We start from the raw sequence: 27890 nt of genomic DNA, 5'->3' as shown, positions 1-27890 counted from the left end.
GTAAACAGATGTGACCCAAGCAGTGAACCCCATGGAACCCACTGGTTACAGGTCTCCAAAACGGAAAATGAACTCCTTATTCTCACTCAATGTTTCCTACCCATTGGCTAATTCTCTGTCCATGCCAATCCATTAGCTTCAACACCGCAGGCTCTCATTTTGTAACTTAATATGTTGAGGGGTACCTTGGTGAATACTTTCTGGAGGTCCAAATACAACATATCTATTGGTTCTCCTCTATCCACTCTGGTTAAGACTTCCCAGAAAAACCCTTAATAAATTGAGTCATACAGCATTGAAACAGACTCTTCCATCCAATCAGTCCATTCTGATCATAATCCTAAACTATGGAAAGGTACAGCAGGCGTAGCAACATCTATGGAGAGAAATCAGAGCAAGCATTTTGGGTCCAGTGACTTTTCCTCAGAACTGGCCCCACTTGCTTGCACTTGGCTCATATCCCTCCAAATATTTCTTATTCATGTACTTACCCAAATGTCTTTTAAATGTTGCAACTATAGCCACATCCACCACTTCCTCTGAAAGTTCACCCCACACATGAACCACCCTCTGTGTAAAAAACATGCTCAAGTCTTTTTAAAATCTTTCTTCCCTCACCTTAAAAATATGCCCCTAGTCTTGAAAATCCCCCATCCGAGGGAAAATATACCTGTTCACCTGATCTATACCCCTCACGATTTTATAAACCTCAAATTTTACCTCAATGTTTTACAGTCAAGTTTAAAAAAAAAGGTGCCAGCCTATCCTACTATTTCTTGTAACTCAAACCTAGCATTCCCAGCTACATCCTGGTAAGTCTCGAGTCCTCTCCAGCTACTCCAGAAAAGGACTCAACGTCCTGTAGAACTTCAACATAACGCCCCACCTTTTATTCCCAAAGGTCTGAGTAACAAAACAAGAGTGCTGCACTCTTAACCATCCTGTCTAAGTGAGATGCAAACTTCAAAAGAATAATGTGCCTAAAGCCAAGGTTTCCCTGTTTGACAACACTACCCAAAGCCCTAACTTTAATTGCATAAGTCACACATCATTTCCCTCTAATGAAGCCATTCTGACACTGCGTGATGAGATTGACTTCCCAAACGTTCTGCTATTACTTCCTTAATAATTGATTCTAATAATTCTCCAACAATAGATGTTAGACTAATTAGCCTATAGTTATGTACTTTTCGTGTCCCTGCCTTTTTGAATAGAGGTGTCACATGAGCAGTTTTCCATCCTTGATACTTCTCCAGAATCCAAGGATTTCTGGAACATTACAATCAAAGCATCCATTATCTCAACAGCTATTTTATTTAGGATTCGAGGATGCAAGCCACCAGGGCCAGGGGACTTACCTGCCTATATTCCATTAGTTTGTCTGGCCTCCAGTAATGGTACTTCATTCCTCTCCTTTAGTATTAATAAAATGGGGAGAAAGTGAGGACTGCAGACGCTGGAGACCAGAGTTGAAAAGTGTAGTGATAGAAAAACGTAGTAGGTCAGGCAGCATCCAAGGAGCAGGAGAGTCGACGTTTTGGGCATAAACCCTTCTTCAGGAATGAGGCTGGGGTGCCAAGCGGGCTGAGATAAAAGGGGGGTTGGGGGCTGGGAATACGATAGGTGGAAGGAGGTGCGGACGAGAGGCCGGAAAGATGATTGCAGGTCAAGAGGGCCGTGCTGAATCTGAGGGTTGGGATTGAGATAAGGTTGGGAGGGGGCAGGGGAATGAGGAAGCTGGAGAAATCTACATTCATTCTGTGTGGTTGGAGGGTTCCTAGGCGGAACCCTCCAACCACATGGGATGAATGTAGATTTCCCCAGCTTCCTCATTTCCCCTCCCCCCACCTTATCTCAGTCCCATCCTCCGGATTCAGCACTGCCCTCTTGACCTGCAATCTTCTTCCCGACCTCTCCGCCACCACTCCCTCTTCGGCCTATCACCCTCACCTCCTTCCACCTATTGTATTCCCAGCACCCCTCCCCCAAACTCCCCCACCTTTTATCTCAGCCTGCTTGGCACACCAGCCTCATTCACGAAGGAGGGCCCGAAACGTCAATTCTCCTGCTCCTCGGATGCTGCCTGGCCTACTGCACTTTTCCAGCACCACACTTTTCAACTCCAGTATTAATAGAATGTTCAAAGCATCTTCCACTGTAAAGACTGATACAAAATCTCTGTCAAACTCCTCTAACATTTCCTTGTTCTCAAAACTGTCTCAGATTAATTTTTGAAGAGGCCTTTGTGCACTTTTTGACCCCTCTCTTTTCTATATATCTAAAGCAGCATTTATTGTCAGTTTTTATATTCCACCCTCATTTGCTGGATTCGGAATCTCGGGAAGCTGTTTAGTCCATCCCCTATGGAAACTCTCAATCTCACTGCTGGATTTTAAACTGCCTTCAGCACCGAGTCTCTGCCATCGTGTGGAAGTAAGCTCCTTTGAAGCTGCCCAAAAACTCTTGTTCCTTTCAGTGTAAAACGGATTATAAAATCAGTTCAACATGCAAACAGATAAGAGCAGCCTCGAACTGGTAGATTTGTAAAAAGTTCTCCAGTTTACCAATTCTCCAGCGAATGGGAATGCAAAGATTTGTATTCCGAGCAGGGAAATGATAAGGAGAGCATGAACCACATATTTGTAACCCTTTCAAAATCAATAGATGAGGAGCTTCTTGGCCTATTCAGCCCCCAGTGTTACCACTGCTTCTGATAGTTTGGAGGTTGGGATTTGGATCCTGAGCTCGATGATCAGCCATGATCACACTGAATGGGGGAACAGGCTCAAAAGGGCCAAATGGCCTACTTCTTCTCCTATCTCATAGGATTACATCATTCCAAATCTATGCCTTCTCTTTTTTTCCTTTTGTGAGCAGAACAGCTTCTCCTTTTCCATTCTGTTCAGCTCACTCATGATGTTGAAAATCTCTATCATATCTCCTCGCGTTATTCCTCTCTCCAACTTCCTCAATCTGTTCTTGTCACTAAAAGTTTCTCATCCCTTGAACCATTGTTGTGAATTTGCACCCTCTCGATGTGGTGTCCACAATTGTACACAATACTCGAGCGGAGGTCTTACAAAGTGCCTTGTACAAGTTCAACGTCACCTCCTTGCTCTTGTATCTATGCTCTACGGCAATGAGAAAACCAAACTGATACAAAGCTATTCCTCCAACACCTCCTTACTCCAACCACTATCCACAGAGGGGCCTCTGGAGAAACTCAGACCATTACAACACTACAAAAGTAAGTGCACCGAGCAGCCTGAGTAATTTGCAAAATAAGGAAGCAGACAGAACAATCAATTCCTTGTGAAATACAGAATGAGGAAACATTGTGTTGCCAAAGCTTGCTTGTTTCTATAATACAGAACAGCAAGTGGCACAGGGCTCCTGCTTTCCTCTCACTGACTAACGTGGATCCAACCACCCGCTGCAATCACATTGTGAAATACAACAGGAGGATTGCATCACCTGCTGGGTGCCCACCTCATCCCTCTCCAGTGAGGGTCTCCATCACAGAGAACAACGCTGATTACTCAGGAACCAGACACTGACCTGGAGATGGTCTGTATGATGAAAATATCCTGTCCACGAACCGATTCTTTTATCTCCACACGGGTTTCTGCAAGACAATGCAACATACAGAGAAATAAGACACCTTTTCGTCAAGGGCAGGTCACGTCTCTCAAACCTCACAGTGAGTTTGAGAAGGTGACCAAGTATGTAGATGAGGGTAGGGCAGTTAACATGGTATACATGGACTTCAGTAAAGCCTTTGATAAGGTTCCACATGGTAGGCTGTTGGAGAAAATGCAGAGGCATGAGATTGAGGGTGATTTAGCAGTTTGGATTAGAAACTGGCTTTCTGTTAGGCAGCAGCAAGTGGTGGTTGATGGAAAGTATTCAGCCTGGAGTTCGGTTACTAGTGGTGTGGAACAAGGATCTGTTTTGGGACCTCTGTTGTTTGTCATTTTTATAAATGACTTAGACGCAGACATAGGTGGACAGGTTAGTAAGTTTGCAGATGACACTAAAGTTGGTGGAGTAGTGGATAGTGTGGAAGAATGTTACGGGGGACTTGGATAAACTGCAGAATTGGGCTGAGAGGTGGCAAATGGAGTTCAATGCAGCTAAATGTGAGGTGATGCACTTCAGGAAAAATAACAGGAAGGCAGAGTTCTGGGTCAATGGAAAGATTCTCGGTAGCGTGGATGTGCAGAGGGATCTTGGAGTGCACGCACATAGATCCCAGAAAGTTGCCACCCAGGTTGATAGTGCTGTTAAGAAGGTATACGGTGTGTTAGGTTTCATCGGTAGAGGGATCGAGTTCCAGAACCATAATAGCATGCTGTAACTATGCAAAACGCTAGTATGGCCACACTTGGAATATTGTGTACAGTTCTGTTTGCCCCATTCCAGGAAGCACATGGAAGCATTGGAACAGGTGAGAGGAGATTTATCAGGATGTTGCCTCGTCTGCAGGGAAGGTCTTATGAGGGAAGGCTGAAACACTTGGGTCTGTTCTCATTGGGAAGGCGGCGGCTAAGAGGGGATTTGATAGAAACATACAAGATGATCAGAGGATTAGATAGGGTAGACAGTGAAAGTCTTTTTCCTAGGATGATGTCATCAGCTTGTACAAGGGGGCAAAACTACAAATTAAGGGGTGATAGATTCTTTACTCAGTGGTAAGGGCGTGGAATGCCCTACCTGCCAATGTGGTTAACTCAGCAACATTAGGGAGATTTAAACAATCCTTGGATAAGCACATGGATGATATGGGATAGCGTAGGTTAGATGGGCTTAGATTAATTCACAAGCCGAAGGGCCTATTCTGCGCTGTGTTGTTCTATGTTCTTTTGTTCAATGTAACTGAAGTTCAATACTATAAGCTTATATACAAACTATTTCAGAGATAACAGCCCAATCGGGGAAATACATAGATATACTTTGCGTACTAAGCCTGAGCTCAAATTCATTCAACCGAATCCAATGGGATATAGAAAGAAAGATTGAACTGGTGGTGTATGTCCTGAAACGCTTGAAGGAAAGTTGTGAAAACGTATGAGAGATGCTCATATAATAGCAAGGAGGCCACAGGCAAGTTTTACAAAACCCCACTTGAAATCTCAGAAAAGGTTCACAGCAGTTCAGTGGAGATTTTACAAGAAACATACCAAAGGTAAGGGATTTCAGTTACATGCAGAATTTGAAGAAGATGGATCATTATTTTTTGTTGCTTCAAATGAAGTTTGTGGCATTTTGGTTCGCTCTTATTTTGTTACTTTCTGTTCATGCCTGTGCTTCCCTATTCAAAGTTTGTGCGAAGATTTGTAGCTCGGGTGCTTGTTGTAGTGGTTCTGTTCGCCGAGCTGGAAGTTTTTGTTGCAAACGTTTCATCCCCTGGCTAGGAGACATCATCAGCGCTCTGGAGCCTCCTGAGCTTCCCTATGAATGGGCTCAATGTGTACTTATAGAATCATAAACGGTTTGGGTCTATAAACCAAAGGGGATTGTTTCCCAAAGGGAACATGCTCAAAATTAAACCCAACAGCAACAGGGGAAACTGTTTCTTTTTGAAGATATGATTTATAATTTGGAACGTGCTCCCTTAAAGACCAATGGGAGCTTATTAATGAGTTACATTGGAAAGCAAATTGGAAATGATACAAGGGGAAAGGTGTGCAGGTTTCTTGGGAAAGCCAAAAGGGGCTGGTATCAACTGGAGAGCTCTTTCAAAACAGCCCACACAAGCACAGTGGGTTGAATGGCTTTTGCTGTTTAATTTTTCAAGTTAACTGTTCTCTTTCCACAACTGACACCAGAACTCTATTTCGGCAGATTTTTAAAAATTCATATTTCCAGGTTTTTTTTCAATGTTTGTTTTGTTTTCCTTATTTTTTTTTCCCATTCACTCATGGGATATGGGCACCACTGGTTGGCCAACATTTATTGCCAGTGACTAGTTGCCCTTGAGGTGGCGGTGGTCAGCTGCGGTCCACGTGATTATCTCTATGATTCCAGGTCATGACTACTCAGCAGAGATACAGTGAAGCAACTCAGAATGGTGCATCCAAGAATACATGATGAGACATTGATCTCACTGTCACTTAGTGCAGTAACTCATTTAGTCCAATCATTGACAAGTATGCCAATGTTATTTTCAGCATAGCCGGCCTGGGAATAGAATCCTGCATGATTAGCACAATAGCTACCAAGATTGAAATCAGCTTCCAGGAAAACGGAGGAAGTGCAGACAGGAAGAGAGAGAGAGAGCAGAAAGTTAAAAACAACAAACCAAAACACCACAAGCTCAAATTTGAGGAAACATCATAGCCAGAGAGACTGCATTATACTACGCAGCACTCCATGTCCACTAGAACAGGCCTATGTCTAGCTTCTGATTGGAGAACAATGCTCCCTCAGCATTCAGCCCCCGTGACATGGTGCTTCTTTAGTCTTGGCCACCAACCTCCCCTCTGTCATGGTGGGGTGCTCCCTCAGCATTTAGCCCTTATAGCACAGCACTCCCTTGGCATTGATGTTAATCGGAATTCAAGGTTCATATCCTGCATTCACAATGTGAACCTACACACAAACTCAGATGTTTGACAAAGTTCCTGCTCTGATTCACTGGAAGTGTTTGACATAAAAGCAGCACAGTGAGCTCCATCCTTAGCCCAGTCTGCTCCCAAAGTGAACAGGTAAGTGTATTCACGTTACAGACCCAATATCAGCAAGTGTGCTCCTTCCCAATTTATTACTGTCCGACCGTGATACCAACAGAAATGGCTGCACTTTGGTAACTTGTCAGTTAGAAAATCCACAAGTTTCTCATTATTATTGGTCATTTCAGAGATGGGGAAGGAGCAACAGCAAAAGGTCTTAATTCCAATGTAATAAAAAGGTGCTGAAAATACTCAGGTCAGACTTTTTCTGGAGAGAACCAGAGCCAAATGTTTCAAGTCAAGATGAGTTTTCATCAGAAATCCTCCGTTCAGATGAAATTTCCCAGGCGCCCCATGAATGATGCCTAACCTACGGAGATTTTACAAATATTCTATGTTTATACTCCAAATTTCCAGCATTTGCACCATGTTGCTTTGTACGTGCTCCCTCAGGATCATTGCTTCGGGGGGAGAGAGCGAGCGAGAGCGAGAGAGGAGCGAGAGAGCGAGAGAGACCAAATGAAACCCACACAGACACAGGGAGAATGTCTGTGTGGAGTTTGTACAGTCACCTGAGGCTGGAATCAAACTGGAAAAGCAGCAGTGCTAACCACTGAGTCACCCCGTTTATCTGAAAGCATCCAGTCAGGGCAATTATGGGCTTTCCAAAACGGGCATAGGAGCATTTTGGCACCCGCCTTCACAATGCAACCCCTGCCCTGCCCCCCACCACTTCACCCTCCCTGTTTTGGTAGTACTCTTCACCCCCAAACAGGCCCCACTGAAGGGATGCAATTATTTTCAAGACCTCTGACGGGGTTAAGGAAGCACAATGTAAATATGAGGTGCTCCCATGAATCCAACCTGCCCCCAGAGCCTGTACACCACAGGTAGCCCACAACTTCAGTAAGAGATTCCGAGGTAACATGGCCCCTGTAGTTTGTATCACAGAATTACTATTTCTCTCAGGCTTGTGGTGGGCAGGGGGGGGGGGGGGGGGAGGAATTTTAGAGGAGAAACAAGGAAGCTAGATAATTACAGGCTACATATACAGATGTCATGCATGCTTACAGCACTGAACAGTACATTAATAAACCGATACCATCACTTTACCGTGTACAGTAGAGAACAGAGCCCCTTACCCCGGTTTGGTTCCTGGTACACCACAGCTTTGCCAAGTTCAACTCCAAGACGTCTAAAGAAAAACAGTGACGAGATTAAACATTTATAAATTGCAGTTTCAGTGCTGTTCAATGTGATCAAAATTTTAGCTTCAAACTGGGTCTGTGACTCAGAGCAACTAACAGAATTGTACCACAAAGAGACATTTGAAGATCTCAAGGCCTTGCAATTCCTGATTTCTTTCAAATTAACTTTTGGTTAATGGTTATTAACTTTTTAGTGCATAGAAGATCAAACTGCACAATTTTCATTTCAAAAAAACCACAGAACCAGTTCCAAGTTCAATTAAAGTCACGGCAAAAATTACAAGTGTAAAATTTCCGTTAGCTCAGTTTTAGCTGTTTGAAGCTAGATACACACCAAGTAATTGGTATCTAATTAAAAAGGAGTGATTTAAAATGATCATTCAATGTCCTGTAATTCTGCATCATCGCAGAATCTGAATTGACAGATTGTAAATGGATTTCTCAACAACTCAAACTAGAAACCACCTTTAAGATAATAAATGTTGCAGTGAGGCTTCACACACACATTACAAAACTAAGTGGAATACTGAGCTCTGTTTGGAGATATGAGGCCTGATCAGAGTTTGGAAAGAGGACTTTTATGGTGGGGTTTAGGAAGCAAGGTAGAGATATGCAGAGAGTGAACTAAAGAGTTCAGGACACAACAGCATTGGACTAATTAAAATAAAGGATAAACAGAATAAAGAGTACAACTAATATTTCAGGGGATTTAAGATGGCAGAGATGTGGACAGGAATGGAGAGATTGGAAAGCAAGAATAAGAATTTTAAAATCCACACACTGCTTGAACAGGACACTTGGTGTGCATAGGGATGACAGGGATCCAGAACTTGCCCTGAATTATGAAACAGACAAAGTTCTGGATCCCTCAAAAGGTAAAGTTGTGAGAGACCAGCCAGTAATGCTTTGGAACAGAACTAAAAATCAAAAGTAATGACAAGGTGAACGAGTGTTTCAGCTGCAATGATCTGAACCAAGATGAAGATCAATATTTTAACAGAGCTGGAAATGGGCAATTTCACTGATACCATGATTGAAGTCAGGTAAATTAGGAATTTTCTGGATTTTTATAAAATCCTTAACTTTTGAGGAGAATAGCAGTGAAGCATGACACTCATCGGAGATGCAGACATTGAGGCAAGGTCAACATTCCTTGTATAATTGCCTTGAAGGAAGTAGCTGAGGTCTATCTTCTGTTGGTCAGCCATTTCAAGAGCATTGTTAAAAGTCAATCTCATTGCTGTCGAATTCCATAAACATTAGTTTGGTTAAGGATGTTGGTGAACCAGGCAGCTTTCTACAACAGCTTGGGCGTTGCATGGGCACTATTCCTAACACTTATTCTATATTTTTCTTTGAAGTTTGATTAAATTAAGTATCGCAGATTTTGGAAATCTGAAATAAAACAAAAAAGGTGCTGGAGAAATGCAGCGAGTCTGGCAGTATCTGTGGGGATGGGAACAGAGTTAATGCTTCAAGTCTGAAACAGCACTGAACAGTACATTAATATACCGATATCATCTTCTGAAAAAAAGCAGCAAGTTTCTTCAGCACTGTCTTTTTAATTAAAGTTCAGTTCACCAAATGTATGGTGAGTTCAGATTTCATCTCTTTAGATGATTGACCCAGGCCACTAAATTACTAGCCTAGTAACATAACCACTAGAAACAGCTGTGGAACACAAAATGATAAAAACAGCAGTGAAAAGGGAAGCACAGATAGTCACTATCAATTTACGATCATTGGGAAACAGAGTACTGATTAACAGATGACGTATCTGTATCACAGTACAACCAGGGTATAATTACAACTCTCAAAGAGTAAAGTCACAAAGCCACTTGGAAACATTTATGAACTCAGGGCGTTACCTGGTCAAATAGTAACCTTGGGAGGATTCCTCAGATCAATGGAACTTTACTCTGTCTCTAACCCCAAGTTACACCTTTCCTGAGTATGTTTGACGGGAACAGTGTCGAGGGAGTTTAATTTTGGTTTAAAAGAGTAGACAGAGTTGATTTTTCAATTGAGAGAGAGCAGAGAAAGCTTTACTGTGTATCTAACCCTGCGCTGTCCACATCGTGGCAGTATTCAATGGGCACAACGCAGACAGTGTTACTTTCGGTTTAAGGGAGCAAATGAACTTTGACTGTGTTGCTCGACACAGCCAATATTCGTCAAGAACTAAGTCCACATCTCCAGCAAAGCAACACTTCTATGGCACATTCCAGAGTTTGATGATGACTTTATTCCACTCTGAAGCTGGGGATGGGGACGGGGTTTGGTGGTGGTGGTACCTGAAGAGGGTAGGGGGGCACATGTTTACACACACATTCCTTCTATTGTTTGGGTTTGCCTCCACCTGGGCCCATTAGAGGTGCTCAAGATGGCTGACATCTTCACAGATACTTCAACACCAGCTCTACCCTCACTGAATTCACCCCATCCACAAGATCACCATCCTGCAGGATGGCCAGATTGACCAGAAAAGGTAACTAGACCTGCCATATAAATAACATGGGTAAAAGAGTGGTCATTGACCCAGCTTCTCACAACCCTGAAACCCAGGGACTGTCCGCTTGCCTGGATGAGCACAGCTCCAATATCACTCCAGTCAAACAGCATTCAGAACAAAGTAGCCAGTCTTACTGGCACTCTATCAACCACATACACTCTCTGTCCCAACAACGCAGCCTACATAAAATGCAATGAGTAATTTGCAAAGTCTTCATCAAGGGCACATTCTAAACCACAATCTCCAAGGACAAGAACAGCAGATACATGGGAACACCACTACCAGTAAGTTCCCCTCCAAGTCACTCATCACCCTGTCATGGAAGTAAAATTGCTATTCCTTCCCTGTCACTGGGTTCAAATCCTACAACTCCCTCCCGAAAAGCATTAAATTCATCTACATAACCCAAAGGACTGCAACAGCGAGAATGCAGCTAGCTGACCACCCAACGAGGGGGCAGCTAGGAATAGGCAATAAAAGCAGGGCCAGCATTTTTCACATTCCATGAAAAACATTTAAATTCCCTGACACTTTGCTTGGTTCCGCAAGGATCATTCAGCACCTGAGAGCATTACAATCTGGGTCCCAATTGGAATAAAAGCACTGAATTCCAGAAGTGAGATGATAATAATTGCCCTTGACATCAAGGCTGCAAGGGGCCCAACCAAAACTGGAGTTGTTAGAAATCAGGGGGAAATCTCTCCACTGAGTTATACCTGGCACACAGGAAGCTGGTCATGGTTGTTGGAGGTCAGTCATCCCAGCTCCAGGACATCTCTGCAGGAGTTCCTCAGGATAGTGTCCTGGGGTTCCCTCAACTCAGCACCGCCCTCCTAACCTGCAATCTTCTTCCTGACCTCTCCGCCCCCACCCCACTCCGGCCTATCACCCTCACCTTGACCTCCTTCCACCTATCCCACCTCCATCGCCCCTCCCCCAAGTCCCTCCTCCCTACCTTTTATCTTAGCCTGAGCATTCCTGATGAAGGGCTTATGCTCGAAACGTCGAATTCTCTATTCCTGAGATGCTGCCTGGCCTGCTGTGCTTTGACCAGCAACACATTTTCAGCCCAACCATCTTCAGCTGCTTCATCAATGACCTTCCCTCTATCATAAGGTCTGACATGAGGATGGTCACTGATGATTGCACAACATTCAGCACCATTCACCATCACTCAGATACTGAGCCAGTCCATGTTCAAACGCAACAAGATCTGGACAATATCCAGGCTTGGGGTAAGTAATATCCATGCCACAAAAGTGTCATGCAATGAACATCAACAAAGGACAATCTGACCATCTCCTTTTGACTGACTTTGTCACTATCAGCATCCTGGAGGTTACAATTGACCAGAAACTGAACTAGAACAGCCACAGAAACTCAGTAGCTACAAGAATAGATCAGAGACTGGACATTGTGTCAAACGACTCACTTTACAATCTGTTCAAATATGCCCAAATGGAGTTCTCCCCGCCTGCCTGGAATGAGAGCATCTTCAGCAGCTTCTGATACGATCCAGGACAAAACAGATCAGTTATCAGTTTCATCATCTTAAGTTTTCACTCCTCCAACACAGACACGGTTGTGGCAGCAGATACTATTCACGAGAGGCAATGGAGCAACTTGCCAAGCTTTCTTTAACAGTGTTTTGCTATGCTTTCATTGTTGCTGGGTCAAAATCCCTAACTCTCTCTCCAAACGAGCACCATAGAGTACAGAAGATCAAGACAGCAGCTCATACCACCTCCTTGAAGGAATAAACACAGGGCTCGTCATGCTAAAGTTCACCAGTCTCGACAGACTGCCTCAACCTGCAGGAGTTATTGAAGCATTCCCTGCTCTCACAGGATATTGTTTATAAGTAAAACATGCAAACTTTATATTTTACCCAAGGAGATTTTCACTAGAATGTAATCTCCCTTCATAAAATTACACAAATTCTACTGATCAGTTTCAAACATTCATTCAACAAAGTAATAGGTCAGGAGATGTATTAGCGAAGACGAAATGATCAGAAAAGACAGACTTATTCATAAGCAAAGGAAATAAGGGCTGTCTAGTTGCAAGAAAATTTAAGAGACCTGATTGTTTGAGCAACCTATCAGACTTTACTGGTCAGAATTCAGTAAATATATCAGGGTGACATATTTAAAGATCTCCCAAAGAGTGACGGCACTGTTACCCAAATATACATCATTTGGGATATTCCCAGAAAGTGGGAAAATGAGAATAAGTGGACTGCTTTGGAAGTGCCAGTAAGTGATCGCCCCCACAGCCTCCCTGCCACCCCACCCCACCACAATCCCTCCCCAACCAGAGTGCACAGACCCTCACAGATTTTTGTTTTTTATAGAACCCCCCTAGTGTGGAAACAGGCTATATGGCCCAACACATCTACACCGATCCTTCAAAGAACATCCCACCCAGACCCATCCCCCTAATCTATCCCTATAACTCTGTATTTCCCATGGTTAACACACCTAACCTACACATCCCCAAATATTATGGGTAATTGAGCATTGCCAATCAACCTAACTTGCACATTGTTGGAATATGGGAGGAAACCAGAGCTCCAGTTGACATGTGAAATGTAGGGCAAGCAAAAACTGAGCTGCCTTCAGCTGCAGTAAATTTTTCCATGCACTATTGATTACAAAACAGCAAAAAACAAAAGGTGTTCAACTTACTCTGTGATGCGTTTGGCTAGTTCGGTACAGGCTGCATTGGAATTGGCCGAAAATACACGATAACCACCCTTGGCCACATTCATCTTTAGAGATTCCACAATTCTGCAGGGTCAGGCGGGGGGAGGGGGGTCAGGCAGGCAGGGGGAGGGGGGGGGGAGGGGGGTCAGGCAGGCAGGGGGAGGGGGAGGGGGGTCAGGCAGGCAGGGGGAGGGGGAGGGGGGTCAGGCAGGCAGGGGGAGGGGGAGGGGGGTCAGGCAGGCAGGGGGAGGGGGAGGGGGGTCAGGCAGGCAGGGGGAGGGGGAGGGGGGTCAGGCAGGCAGGGGGAGGGGGAGGGGGAGGGGGGTCAGGCAGGCAGGGGGAGGGGGAGGGGGGTCAGGCGGGCAGGGGGAGGGGGAGGGGGGTCAGGCGGGCAGGGGGAGGGGGGTCAGGCGGGCAGGGGGAGGGGGGGTCAGGCGGGCAGGGGGAGGGGGAGGGGGGGTCAGGCGGGCAGGGGGAGGGGGAGGGGGGTCAGGCGGGCAGGGGGAGGGGGGTCAGGCGGGCAGGGGGAGGGGGAGGGGGGTCAGGCGGGCAGGGGGAGGGGGAGGGGGGTCAGGCGGGCAGGGGGAGGGGGAGGGGGGTCAGGCGGGCAGGGGGAGGGGGAGGGGGGTCAGGCGGGCAGGGGGAGGGGGAGGGGGGTCAGGCGGGCAGGGGGAGGGGGAGGGGGGTCAGGCGGGCAGGGGGAGGGGGAGGGGGGTCAGGCGGGCAGGGGGAGGGGGAGGGGGATCAGGCGGGCAGGGGGAGGGGGAGGGGGGTCAGGCGGGCAGGGGGAGGGGGAGGGGGGTCAGGCGGGCAGGGGGAGGGGGAGGGGGGTCAGGCGGGCAGGGGGAGGGGGAGGGGGGTCAGGCGGGCAGGGGGAGGGGGAGGGGGGTCAGGCGGGCAGGGGGAGGGGGGTCAGGCGGGCAGGGGGAGGGGGAGGGGGGTCAGGCGGGCAGGGGGAGGGGGAGGGGGGTCGGTCAGGGGCAGGGGAGGGGGTCGGTCAGGGGCAGGGGAGGGGGTCGGTCAGGGGCAGGGGAGGGGGTCGGTCAGGGGCAGGGGAGGGGGTCGGTCAGGGGCAGGGGAGGGGGTCGGTCAGGGGCAGGGGAGGGGGTCGGTCAGAGGCAGGGGAAGGGGGTCAGGCAGGCAGGGGAAGGGGGTCAGGCAGGCAGGGGAAGGGGGTCAGGCAGGCAGGGGAAGGGGGTCAGGCAGGCAGGGGAAGGGGGTCAGGCAGGCAGGGGAAGGGGGTCAGGCAGGCAGGGGAAGGGGGTCAGGCAGGCAGGGGAAGGGGGTCAGGCAGGCAGGGGAAGGGGGTCAGGCAGGCAGGGGAAGGGGGTCAGGCAGGCAGGGGAAGGGGGTCAGGCAGGGGAAGGGGGTCGGGCAGGGGAAGGGGATCGGGCAGGGGGAGGGGGTCGGGCAGGGGAAGGGGGAGGGGGTCGGGCAGGGGGAGGGGGTCGGGCAGGGGGAGGGGGTCGGGCAGGGGGAGGGGGAGGGGGAGGGGGAGGGGGAGGGGGTCAGGCAGGGGAAGGGGAGGGGGAGGGGGTCAGGCGGGGGGAGAGTGAAGATGAAGATGACAGAATAACAAAAACAGAACCAGGTTACACACTGACTGCAACCCCGAGCGTAAACACCGCCTTACTGCCTGGTAATGTACACCCCGCCGGACTGGGAGGGCTGGGGTCAAAGGGGCAGGAACCCAGAGCTGGGAGACCGGGGGGGGGGGGGGGGGAGAGGGGTGCGGGGCCCCCCCACAATAACAGTCGCTCTCCCTCACCCTATAGAATCTATACTGTGGTCGGGTATAGATCCCGCTCGCGCTCCGGAGCAGCTCTCCGTCCTCACCGGAAGTCTTGCCAGCCCCTGACATCGACCTTTAACCCAGGCCCTGACTGACAGCCGCTCCATCCAATCAGCACCAGGACAATGGGCGGGACCTCCGCTCGGAGCTGGGGTGTGTGACATCACCCTGTATAGCACGGTGTGGGGGGTGGATCACCCTGTACAGCACTGTGTGGGGGGGGGATCACCCTGTACAGCACTGTGTGGGGGGGGGGGATCACCCTGTACAGCACGGTGTGGGGGGGGGGGGGGGATCACCCTGTATAGCACGGTGTTGGGGGGGGGATCACCCTGTATAGCACGGTGTTGGGGGGGGGATCACCCTGTACAGCACGGTGTGGGGGGGGGGGGGGGATCACCCTGTATAGCACGGTGTTGGGGGGGGGATCACCCTGTATAGCACGGTGTTGGGGGGGGGATCACCCTGTATAGCACGGTGTGGGGGGGGGGGGGGGAATCACCCTGTATAGCACGGTGTGGGGGGGGGGAATCACCCTGTATAGCACGGTGTTGGAGGGGGGGATCACCCTGTATAGCACGGTGTTGGGGGGGGATCACCCTATATAGCACGGTGTTGGGGGGGGATCACCCTGTACAGCACGGTGTGGGGGGGGGAATCACCCTGTATAGCACGGTGTTGGGGGGGGGATCACCCTGTATAGCACGGTGTTGGGGGGGGGATCACCCTGTACAGCACGGTGTGGGGAGGGGGCGATCACCCTGTATAGCACGGTGTTGGGGGGGGGATCACCCTGTATAGCACGGTGTGGGGGGGGGGGGGAATCACCCTGTATAGCACGGTGTTGGGGGGGCGGATCACCCTGTATAGCACGGTGTTGGGGGGGGGGGATCACCCTGTATAGCACGGTGTGGGGGGGGGGAATCACCCTGTATAGCACGGTGTGGGGGGGGGGATCACCCTGTATAGCACGGTGTGGGGGGGGGATCACCCTGTATAGCACGGTGTGGGGGGGGGGGAATCACCCTGTATAGCACGGTGTTGGGGGGGGGGATCACCCTGTACAGCACGGTGTGGGGGGGGGGATCACCCTGTATAGCACGGTGTGGGGGGGGGATCACCCTGTATAGCACGGTGTTGGGGGGGGGGGGATCACCCTGTATAGCACGGTGTGGGGGGGGGAATCACCCTGTATAGCACGGTGTTGGGGGGGGGATCACCCTGTACAGCACGGTGTGGGGGGGGGGATCACCCTGTACAGCACTGTGTTGGGGGGGGGGATCACCCTGTATAGCACGGTGTGGGGGGGGGGATCACCCTGTATAGCACGGTGTTGGGGGGGGATCACCCTGTACAGCACGGTGTGGGGGGGGGATCACCCTGTATAGCACGGTGTGTGGGGGGGGGATCACCCTGTATAGCACTGTGTGGGGGGCGATCACCCTGTATAGCACGGTGTTGGGGGGGGGGAATCACCCTGTATAGCACGATGTGGGGGGGGATCACCCTGTATAGCACGGTGTGTGGGGGGGGGATCACCCTGTATAGCACTGTGTGGGGGGGGGGGGGATCACCCTGTATAGCACTGTGTTGGGGGGGGGGATCACCCTGTACAGCACGGTGTTGGGGGGGGATCACCCTGTATAGCACGGTGTGGGGGGGGGGATCACCCTGTATAGCACGGTGTGGGGGGGGGATCACCCTGTACAGCTCAGGGAGGGGGGGGGGGGCGGGATTTGCCCGAAACGCCAAACCTCCTGCTCCTCGGAGGCTGCCTGAGCTGCTGCAGCACATTGTCAGCTCTGAGAGAGAGAGAGAGAGAGACACCCTCCCAGAGAGAGAAGGGCAGAGAGGAATCATCAATATGTGCAGAGAGGCTGAGGTTAGGTTTAAGTTGGGAAACTAAGTTAGGAGGGGAAATTTCAGTAGGGAGAGTTAATTGCAGAGGGGCAGGAATAGGCTGAAACAATGGGTCTGCATGGCCATCCCCTTTGTGGACTTTGGGAAGGAGTTGAAGGTGGGCTATACAGGATGATGAGGTGAGAGCTGTGGAGGGGAGATCTCCAGAGGAGGTTAAGTAGGTGACAATCCTGGAAACGATTTGGAGATGCTGGTGTTGGACTGGGGTGTACAAAGTGGCCGAGCAGAGGCTGATAGCTACGTCCGGTACCCATAGGGAGAGCCTCAACCGGGACCTTGGGTTCATGTCACATTACAGGTGACCACCATTGCACCACACACACATGTACAGGCACTCCTATGCACACACATATACACAGATACACCTGACACAGACACACACATAGACACTCACACACACCTACAGACACACACACACTCCCACACTCTCACGTGCACCCTCTCACAGACTTAGACACTTTACATTCACACACACATACACACTCTCTCTCACAGACACTCACAACCCCCCCCCCCGCCACCCCAGACACACACACACATATACACTCTCCCACACTCTCTCTCTCTCTCTCACACACACACACACACACTCCCACATGCACCTTCTCACAGACTTAGACCTATTTACACTCACACACATTCACTCTCTCACAGACACTTACAACCCCACACCCACACACAAAAAACCCCACATGCACACATATACATATATGTTTGTGGGGTGAATTTGTACTTGCAGAGTTACATTGTATTTTGCTCAAAAACTGCATGAATTCATGTAAGACTCTGTTAACTCACTTTTTAGATTAGAATCAGTCTAAACATTATGGCACAGACAAAGAACACGGGGCTAACACCTTCAACATCTCAACATCTTCTCTGGGCTGATACCAATTGTTACAGTTAACCTGACAATGTAACTTTTATATTAAAAAGTTTTGTGATTTACATATGAAAGAAGTGAAACTAACATGGTCATTCTAACAGATGAGAGACTTAACAAACAATCAAGGTATTTTTCAATGTATAATTTCAGTTACATCACACTGTAAACTTTTGCTATAAATTCTGTGTCTTACAATCTTATTTTCCACAACACCTGATGAAGGAGCGTCGCTCCAAAAGCTAGTGTGCTTCCAATTAAACCTGTTGGATCAAAACCTGGTGTTGTGTGATTTTTAATCCTGGAAATAACTGCCTGATGTTCAGTGCTTGAGGTTAGAGCTGGTAACAGGAGCAAGGATCTGAGGTTTGATGCTCAACCTTCATCAGGTAAAGGTTGGACTTTCTTTTGATAACAGTACACACTGCCTGACAGTCAGAGAGAGATGAGCAGCTAATCACACACTCACACAGGCGCACACACAGAGACACAGGCACATTATGATACAGGCAGACCGAGACAGGCGCACACAGTAGTACAGGCACACCTACAGAGACACAGGCATGTAGAGTTACAGGCAGACAGAGACAGGCACACAGAGACGAGCACACACAGTGATATAGGCACACGGATACAGACACAAATACATAGTGATACAGGCTCTCACAGAGAAACACGGGCACATAGTGATACAGGCACACAGATACAGACACAAATACATAGTGATACAGGCGCGCGCGCACAGCGAAACACAGACACAGTGATACCGGTGCACAGATACAGACACCAATACATAGTGATAAAGGCACACAGATACAGACACAAGTACATAGTGATACAGGCACACAGACAGAAATGCAGGCATGTAGTGATATAGACAGACAGAGACAGGCACACACACAGAGACAAACACTGTCAGACATCAAGTCTGTCTCTCGTGTGGTGGCGGAGATATTGGTATTGCTGGACTATTAATTCAGAAACCCAAGTAATGTTCTGGCGACTTGGATTTGAAACCCACCTTGACAGATGGTGGTATTTAAATTCTGAAAAAAATTTGAAATTCAAAGAGTCTAATGATGACCATGAAACCACTGTCAATTGTGGGAAAAACCCATCTGATTCACTAATGTCCTAAAATGAAGTCAACCTGCCATCCTTACCTGGTCTGGCCTACATATGACTCCAGACCGACAGCATTGTGAGTGTCTCTCAGATGCCCCCTGGGCAATTAGGGATGGACAATAAATGATGGCCTCCGTTTTCCTACAAAAATCCAAAGCTGCGCAGGTTAGCTGGCTTGGCTATGCTAAATTACCAAGTGTAGGTTAGGTGCATTTGTCAGGGCTAAATGTAGAGTAACAGGAGAATGTGTCTGGGTGGGTAACTTTGTGAGGTAAAAACAATGACTGCAGATGCTGGAAACCAGATTCTGGATTAGTAGTGCTGGAAGAGCACAGCAGTTCAGGCAGCATCCGAGGAGCAGCAAAATTGACGTTTCGGGCAAAAAACCTTCATCAGGAAATCAGTGTGGACTTGCTGGGCTTCTAAGATTCTCTCTCCCTCTCTCACTCACAGACACACACGGTAATAAACATGCACACGATACACAGTGATAGAGACAGTGACACACACAAACACTGATACATTGTGATACTTTGAAACACACAGTGATAGAGACAGTGCTACACACACTGATACATTGATACACGCAGTGATAGACTGTGATACACACACACACACACACTGATACATTGACACAGACACTGATAGAGACAGTGATACACACACACACACACACACTGATACATTGTGATACATTGACACACACAGTGATAGGGACAGTGATAAACACACTGATACATTGACACAGACACTGATAGAGACAGTGATACACACACACACTGATACAGACAGTAATACACACACTGATACATTGACACAGACACTGATACAGTGATACACACACACAGATACATTGACACACAGTGATAGAAACAGTGATACACACACTGATACATTATGATACATTGACACACACACATTGATAGAGACGGTGATACATTGACACACATACTGATATATTGTGATACATTGACACACAGTGATAGAGACAGTGATACACACACACACTGATACATTGTGATACATTGACACACACTCTGATACATTGGGATACATTGTCACACACACTGATAGAGACAGTGATACACACACAGTGATACATTGACACAGTGAGAGAAACAGTGATACACACACTGACACATTATGATACATTGACACACAGTGATAGAGAGTGATACACACACTGATAGAGAATGCATCACAATGTATCATTGTGTGTATCACTCTCTTTGTGATACATTGACACACACACACACACTGATAGAGACAATGATACACACACACGCGCTGATACATCGACACAGACTCAGACAGAGTCCGCTGATTGGGCCCCGCCCTGGGCCCCGCCTCTGTCCTAATCCTGCTTGCTGATTGGTGGAGCCCTATCCCCCCGGATTCCAGGATGTGCACCACCCTCGTTGTGCTCAGTTCCCTGGCGCTGTTACTGCGCAGGCGCTTCTTCAACAGGGTCCGGCCCGGGTACAGACCCCCCCACCCCCCACCCCCATGTCCCTGTCCCTGTGTCCCTCCCTCCCCCCCCCGTGTCCCTGTCCCTGTCTCTGTCCCTCTCCCCTCTCCTCCCCATGTCCCTGTCTCTGTCCCCCGCCATGTCCTTGTATCTGTGACCCCAGCCCCCCACCCTCTCTGTTTCTCACTCTCTCTCTCTCTCTCTGTAGGTCTGGCCCTGACGGTGCTGAGCAGCTGCCTGAGGATCTGCTTCTCAGACAGAGCCCCCCGGGGGGTGGGGAATCTGGAAGGTGGGTCACAGACAGAGCCCCCCCGGGTATGGGGAATCTGGAAGGTGGGTCACAGACAGAGCCCCCCCGAGGGTGGGGAATCTGGAAGGTGGGTCACAGACAGAGCCCCCCCGGGTATGGGGAATCTGGAAGGTGGATCACAGACAGAGCCCCCACCCCCCCCTGTGGTGCTGGGTTGATGATACAGCCCCTGGCTTTCGCTGCCCCCCCCCCCCCCCCATAACCTGCTTGGCTTCTGTCTGTCTTCGGGGAATGTTTCTGATTTGTCCGAGTGCGGGAGAATCCCACTCTGGGTGTCAGTGTAACCTGGTTCCATTTCTACAGAGACGTTCCGTGGTCTAGATATTACTCATGTGCAGGATTGCATAAAGAAAGCTGCAGATTGGGTGTCTCTGTCTGAGTTAAACTGTGTGAGAGTTTACAAATAATTTCAGTGGCTCACACATTGGGACCGACCTTCACCTGAATCAGAGCAGAGTTTGTTGTGACTCGGGTCATTAACTCCAGACGATATGAAAGCTTTCTGAAGAAGTTCTACCAGATTTGAAATGTTACTAACTCTCTCTCTCTCTCCTTCCGTAGAGATACGGTCAGACCTGCTGAGATTCTCCAGCACTTTTGTATTTTTCTGTCAGATTTGTAAAATCTGTATTCTGATGTAATCTGCAGAGTTTACATCTGATCGATTGGTTATGGGATTGCTTCACACTATCACTGGGGGTTTATGCTAGTTTTGGAATCTCATTTTCAGGTGTCCCTGGTGCTGCTCCTGGCATGCTCCCCAACCTCTCCAGGAAGATCCCCTTGGCTGGATGGTAATAAAACTGATCCCTGGGATGGCAGGACTGATGGACAAGGAGAGATTGAGTTGGTTGGAATTATATTCATTGAGATTTAGGAGAATTGGAGTTCTCATAGAAACCTATAAGATTCTAACAGGACTAGACAGAGGAGATGCAGGATGGATGTTCCAGGAAGAGTCTACAACGAGGGGTCACAGAATTTTAGGTCTAAGAGGAGGCGAATCTTTCCTACCCAGAGTGTAGTGAAATTAACTGCCACAGGAATTAGTTGAGGCTGAAACATTGTGAAGGAGCTAGTTATAGTTATAGTTATAGTTCTTGTGGCTAAAGGGATATGGGGGGAGGGTGGGATTAGGTATTAGGCTCAAAGGTCAGTGTTGACAAACGAGCTTGAGGGGCCAAATGGCCTGCTCTTGTCCCTATCTTCGAGTAAAAAATGAGGTCTGCAGATGCTGGAGATCACAGCTGCAAATGTGTTGCTGGTCAAAGCACAGCAGGCCAGGCAGCATCTCAGGAATAGAGAATTCGACGTTTCGAGCATAAGCCCTTCATCAGGAATGGGGCTTATGCTCGAAATGTCGAATTCTCTATTCCTGAGATGCTGCCTGGCCTGCTGTGCTTTGACCAGCAACACATTTGCAGCTGCTCTTGTCCCTATCTTCTACATTTCCGTTAATAGGATATGTCAGGCCATGAGGTTACAGATTGTGTTGGAGTACAGTCCTGCTGTTGATGGCCCAGCGTCTCATGGATGCCCGTCCTGAGCTGCTAGATGGTTTGAAGTCTGTCCCATTTAATACGGTGATAGTACCACACAACACGATGGAGGGTATTCTCAATGTGAAGGCAGGGCTTCGTTTCTACAGGAACATTCAATGAAGGGGCAGAGCTCTGAAAGCTTGTGATTTCAAATAATCCTCTTGGGCTACAACCTGGTGTCATGTGACTTCTCCACGCCAGTCCAACACTGGCACCTCCACATCAGGAATAGTTGGATGCAGTGAGTGGGAATTAAGGGTCATTGAATGGTCAACCAGGACAGAGCAGGCTTGAGGGGCTGAATGGCCTATTCAGCATGGAACTAATGATCTGAGGCTTCAGTTTCTGATCATGTTAATAACTTTGATGAATTAAGAGATTGACGGAGCCTGCCAATTAGAAGGAACTGTCTTAGGCAGTTGGGAGCAGAATGTTTCAAAAGGCCAAAAGGTAAATTCAGTAAATGGGTAAATGTGCTCCTTGTGGGGAAGGTCATTGTTTTTGAAATTAAGGAAAACAAATTGGGATATTTACTGAATACTGAGAAACGAGGGATTGTGAATGGGCGAAGAGGTTTCAGAGTTGGTTTGAGAGCTAGCTGAGAGGCATTGAAAGAAATCCAAAGATGTTGGCATTTTTCCCAGGGCTAAATCAGAAAGGGGTGGTAGTTACTAATGTTTTACAAAGCTTTTGTCTGCTCCAATCTAACATTTTAATTGCAAGCTTCAGGTAAGAAATACTGACTTTGGAGGGAGTGCACCACAGAATAAGATTGGAGCTGAGATTTGTTATGGAAGGAGAGCAGATTGCCCAAGACTAAAAAGGACCATAGAGCAGGAATAAGCCATTCATCCCCTTGAGTCTACTACACTCTCATTTTGTTTTTATTTTTAATAGAATCCCTACAGTGTGGAAACAGGCCTTTCGGCCCAACTAGTCCACACTGACCCTCCAAAGAGTAACCCACCCAGACCCATTTTCCCTACCCTATATTTACTGCTGTCTAATGCACTTAACCTATGTATCCCTCAACATTACGGGACAACATCCCATGGCCAATCCACCCTGATCTGCACATCTTTGGACTGTGGGAGGGAACCCGCACAGACATGGGGAAAATGTGCAAACTCCACACACAGTCGTTTGAGGCTGGATCCCTGGCGCTGTGAGGCAGCAGTGCTAACCACTAAAATATCTCATATTCACCACCATACAACACATCCCAACTCGAGCGGGAAACTCTGTTGCATGGAGTGCTGACGTTATCAGCTGGTGAAATGTCCAGGTGTCTTAATGTTCATCCATAGGGACGTGAAGCTGTTAGAGCTGTGACTGCCAGTCTGATTGGCTACTTCTGTCTTGTTTTACACGGAAAACTTTGCTTTCTGTTTTGCAGAGGATTGAAAATGTAGCTAATTAATTCCGCCGGAATGAATTCACTGGGAATGAGCTCTGGAGATAAGGGAAGGTGAGTTGTGTACTGTCTGTGATTTTACACATGTCCTTCTATTGAGCAGATTCTGATCAGTATGACTGGGCTCTGGCATAGTGGCAAGATTTAGCTCTGCACTGACCCGACTCCAACCCTAGTCCAGCTTCGGTCTTCCACTCCCCACCCCGGGGGTGTTTACTGACAATTGCACAATGTTCAGCATCATTTGCGACTCCTCAGATACTGAAGCAGTCCATGCCCACATGCAACAAGATCTGGACAATATCCAGGATTGGACTGACAAGTGGCACGTAACATTCATGCCACACGAATGCCAGGCTATGACCATCTCCAGTAAAAGACAATCTAAGCACCGCCCTGGATATTCAATGGTGTTACCATCACTGAGTGCCCCATTATTAACATTATGAGGGTTATCATTGACCAGAAATGGACTCATCATATGAACACAATATGATGAACACTTACAAGAGCAGGTCAGAGGCTGGGAATATCGTGGTGAGTAACTCACCCCTGACTCCCCAAAGCCTGTCCACCGTCTACAAGGCACAAGTCAGGAGTGGGATGGAATACTCCCCACTTGCCCTGGATGGGGGCAGCTCTAACAACACTCAAGAAGCTCAACACCATCCAGGACAAAGCATCCCTGTTTGAATCGCACCACATTCACAGACATCCACTCCCTCCATCACTGACACTCAGTAGCAGCAGTGTGTACTGTCTAAAAGATATAGTGCAGAAATTTACCAAAGATCCTCAGACAACACATTCCAAACCCATGACCACTTTCATCTAAAAGGGCAAGGGCATCAGATACATGGTAACACCACCCCCTGCACGTTCCCCTCTGAGCCACTCACCATCCTGACTTGGAAATATATCACCGCTCTGTCACTGTTAGTGTCTTCACACTCCAAGGCCTGTAACGTTTCTCAATGGAAGCTCACTACTGCCATCTCCAGGATGTGGAGTGATGGGCAGTCAATGCTGCTGGCCCAGTCAGCAATACTCACATTTTCTTTAGATTAGATTCCCTCCAGTATGGAAACAGGCCCTTCGATCCAACAAGTCCACACTGACCCTCCAAAGAGTAACCCACCCAGACCCATTCCCCCTCCCTATATTTATCCCTGACTATTGCACCTAACACAAGGGCAATTTAGCATGGCCAACTCACCTAACCTGCACGTCATGAACAAATAACAAAAGGGCCTGTCCATTATATCCTCACGGAGCATTGTTGTTTTTGTTGTATCTTTATCTAAATTCCAATACAACCTGCTCAGGTTGAGCTCCGGTAGGAAACAAAATTACATATCTCTGAAGAAAATTACACAATTCCAGACAATTAAACAAGACGGAATTCCCGAAAATGAAACCAGACAGGACCAACACCCCACGATTCTATGGATTACCAAAAATCCATAAACCAGGTGCCCCCCTCAGACCCATAGTCTCACTACCCGGAACACCAACTTACAGACTGGCCAAAGAACTACACGCAAGACTGAAATACCTAGTAGAAGAGTCACAGCACTCCATCCACTCCACCCAGGAATTCCTAAAAATCATCAAAAACACCAAAATAGAGGAAGATGAAGCAATGATCTAATTCGACGTAACAGCACTGTTCACCTCCATCAACATCGACCTGGCAAAGGAAACACTCACCACACTTTTAGAAGAGACCATCACACACACACCAACCACCATCAGTCACATTACCAACGAAAACATCATGAAGCTAGTGGACCTGTACCTCACCACCCACTTCACTTTCAGCAACATAGTCTACAAACAAACCAACGGCACACCCATGGGATCTCCACTGTCAGGATTCCTAGCAGAAGCAGTAATGCAAAGACTAGAACAAACAGCCCTACCAACTATCAAACCAAAAATCTGGGTCTGCTACGTAGATGACACCTTTGTCATCACAAAACGAAACAAGATAGAAGAGACATTTAACATCATCAACAACACCCTCACAGGCATAAAGTTCACCAAGGACGAAGAAACCGACAACAAACTCACATTCCTGGATGTCACAGTCAAAAGAAAGGACAACGGAGAACTACAAACCTACATATACAGAAAACCGACAAACACTGACCAAATACTTAACTACACCAGCAACCATCCCAACACACACAAACAAAGCTGTATCAGAACACTATTCCAACGAGCCACCACACACTGCAGCACAGATGAACTTCGGAAAACAGAATCACCTATACAACGTATTCAAGAAGAACGGATACTCAAAAAATACAGTCTGCAGATTCCTCAAGAACAAACCACGACAAGCAGACCAAACACAGCCAGAAACCCTAACCACCTTACCATACATCAAAGAAGTTTCAGAAATGACAGCCAGACTACTAAGACCCCTTCGGAATCCTAGTAGCACACAAACCCACCAACACTTTCAAACAAAACTAACAAACATAAAAGACCAGTACATCCCATGGACAAAACCAATGTCATCTACAAAATTCCATGCAAGGACTGCCACAAACACTACGTAGGACAAACAGGAAGAAAGTTAGCTATCAGGATACACGAACACCAGCTAGCCACAAAAAGACATGACACTCTCTCCCTCGTAGCCCTACACGCGGATGAAAAAAGCCCCCATTTTGACTGGGACAACACATCTATCCTGGGACAAGCTAAGCAAAGACATGCCAGAGAATTCCCAGAGGCCTGGCACTCCAACCACAACGCCATAAACAAGCACAGACCTAGATGCCATCTATCAACCCCTCAGAAAACGAACAGGAAATGACATCACCACAAACTCCAGGAACCCCATCCAGGAGAAAGATATAAATAGAAAGCAGGAGACAACAGCTTCGCTTCACTTGGAGGTTGCCACTGATGATGTTACCTAGGCAGGTAATGAAACATCTGGATATCAAACCTACAGCTCAGCGAGCAAACCTACACCCTAAATCCAATACAAACTTTTTACTTTTGAATGGAAATCTTCTGGAGTAGGCATTAGATACAAGGAAGAGATGGAGGAATTAGGTTTTACGGGGAAGCTCAGGAAGAGACTAGGTGGATGAAGTGAATGGTGTAATTTGAAGTAACTGTGCTTACGTTAGCATATCATACGCTTAGGATAATGTTGGAGGGTTATCACTGAAATATTGTGTCTCTGAAAAATAAATTGACATTCTGACTGTGAGACCTAACACAGCAGGGGGATTGTGTGAATGCAGTGGGGAGCAGGAGGCCATTTTTAACATTAATTATTTTCATTTTTAGTATAATTCCACAAAATTCTTCATCAGATTTTCTTATACTTTCCAGAAGCAGAGCCAGTACAAGGTGGCTTCCCCTCAACACAAGACGAGTCCCAACCTGCTAGAACAAGGATCAAGTAGATGTGTTAATGGTAGAATGACATCGCTGCGTGGGGTTAAACCATGCAGGTTTGAAGGAGGCTCTGGGAGAGAAGCCTATTGGGCAGAGTTCAGCTGAAACATCATGGATAAACATCTCATGATCAGTGTCATCATAGCTGCTCGGCTGCCTCTGAATCTGTGAAGTGAGTGTGCACGCTGTTTATTTCCTGGAACACTGCAGATTTGTATTTAGTTTTGTTATTAAATGCTTTCCTCCACTGACTGCATCCTCCTTTCATTGTAGTTATTGGTGATCTTCCAGGTAACGTTTGGGGTCATTTCTGCATAACCCTGGGGTTATCAATTCCCTCACTCTCACAAAGCCCCCTCCCACCATCACTGAAAGAATATCAATCACTGAATATAGACTAAGCTGCATTTCAAAATGACTTTGACTTGGATCTTAAGTTGGGGTCAATTCAACTTATGTCCCACCCAGAACGATAGGAATTCCTCACAATGCACTTTGTTTCTGATATTGCAGAGGGCTCCAATCTGATAGTATTCCTGGGGAGTATGAATGATTGTGTCATCTCCCTTCGCATATCCTCTGGGCAGGTTCATAATGTTGATGATGTGGAGGTGCTGCTGTTGGGACTGGGTTAGACAAGGTCAGAAGTCAGTGACATCAGGTTATAGTCCAACAGGTTTATTTGAAATTACAAGTTTTCAAAACACTGCCCCTTTGTCAGGTGACGTAATATTGATGGGAAAGATAGAGGGATCCACCTGTTATTGAGTGGAGTCGCAGATATTCGATGTAATTGAGTTTGCCTCAGCAACGGTTTAAGTTTTAGTTCATTCTCTTATACTGAAAGCTGTGAAAAGCAGCCTGTCACTAATCGGTTGGTGACCAATGATCAGGTTTATTGTGTTTTTCCAAAGCCCC

The 27890-nt window shown here is 47.6% G+C and overlaps 1 protein-coding gene and 1 long non-coding RNA gene across 3 annotated transcripts in view; one reads left to right on the top strand and one right to left on the bottom strand.

Annotated features, from left to right (window-relative positions):
• The window catches only part of LOC132827724 (phosphoribosyl pyrophosphate synthase-associated protein 1), a 54136-nt gene extending 39179 nt beyond the window's left edge, over positions 1 to 14957 (bottom strand). For both annotated transcript variants that reach the window (XM_060844412.1, XM_060844413.1), the window contains exons 1-4: positions 14865 to 14957; positions 13079 to 13180; positions 7814 to 7866; positions 3559 to 3625 (exon numbers count right to left, since the gene is read on the bottom strand). In XM_060844412.1, the coding sequence (XP_060700395.1) occupies positions 3559 to 3625; positions 7814 to 7866; positions 13079 to 13161 (203 nt within the window). In that variant the 5' untranslated portion in view covers positions 13162 to 13180; positions 14865 to 14957. The remainder of the gene's footprint in view (positions 1 to 3558; positions 3626 to 7813; positions 7867 to 13078; positions 13181 to 14864) is intronic.
• Positions 14958 to 20578: 5621 nt separating this feature from the next.
• Positions 20579 to 26920, top strand: LOC132827737 (uncharacterized). Its single transcript, XR_009646036.1, has 3 exons — positions 20579 to 20661; positions 23532 to 23603; positions 26907 to 26920. It is a non-coding gene; the product is annotated as an uncharacterized LOC132827737 (long non-coding RNA).
• Positions 26921 to 27890: the final 970 nt, after the last annotated feature.

The sequence above is a fragment of the Hemiscyllium ocellatum genome, chromosome 25 (assembly GCF_020745735.1).
Source record: "Hemiscyllium ocellatum isolate sHemOce1 chromosome 25, sHemOce1.pat.X.cur, whole genome shotgun sequence".
Taxonomy (NCBI): Eukaryota; Metazoa; Chordata; class Chondrichthyes; order Orectolobiformes; family Hemiscylliidae; genus Hemiscyllium; species Hemiscyllium ocellatum.
This window is presented reverse-complemented; position numbering and strand designations above follow the sequence as displayed.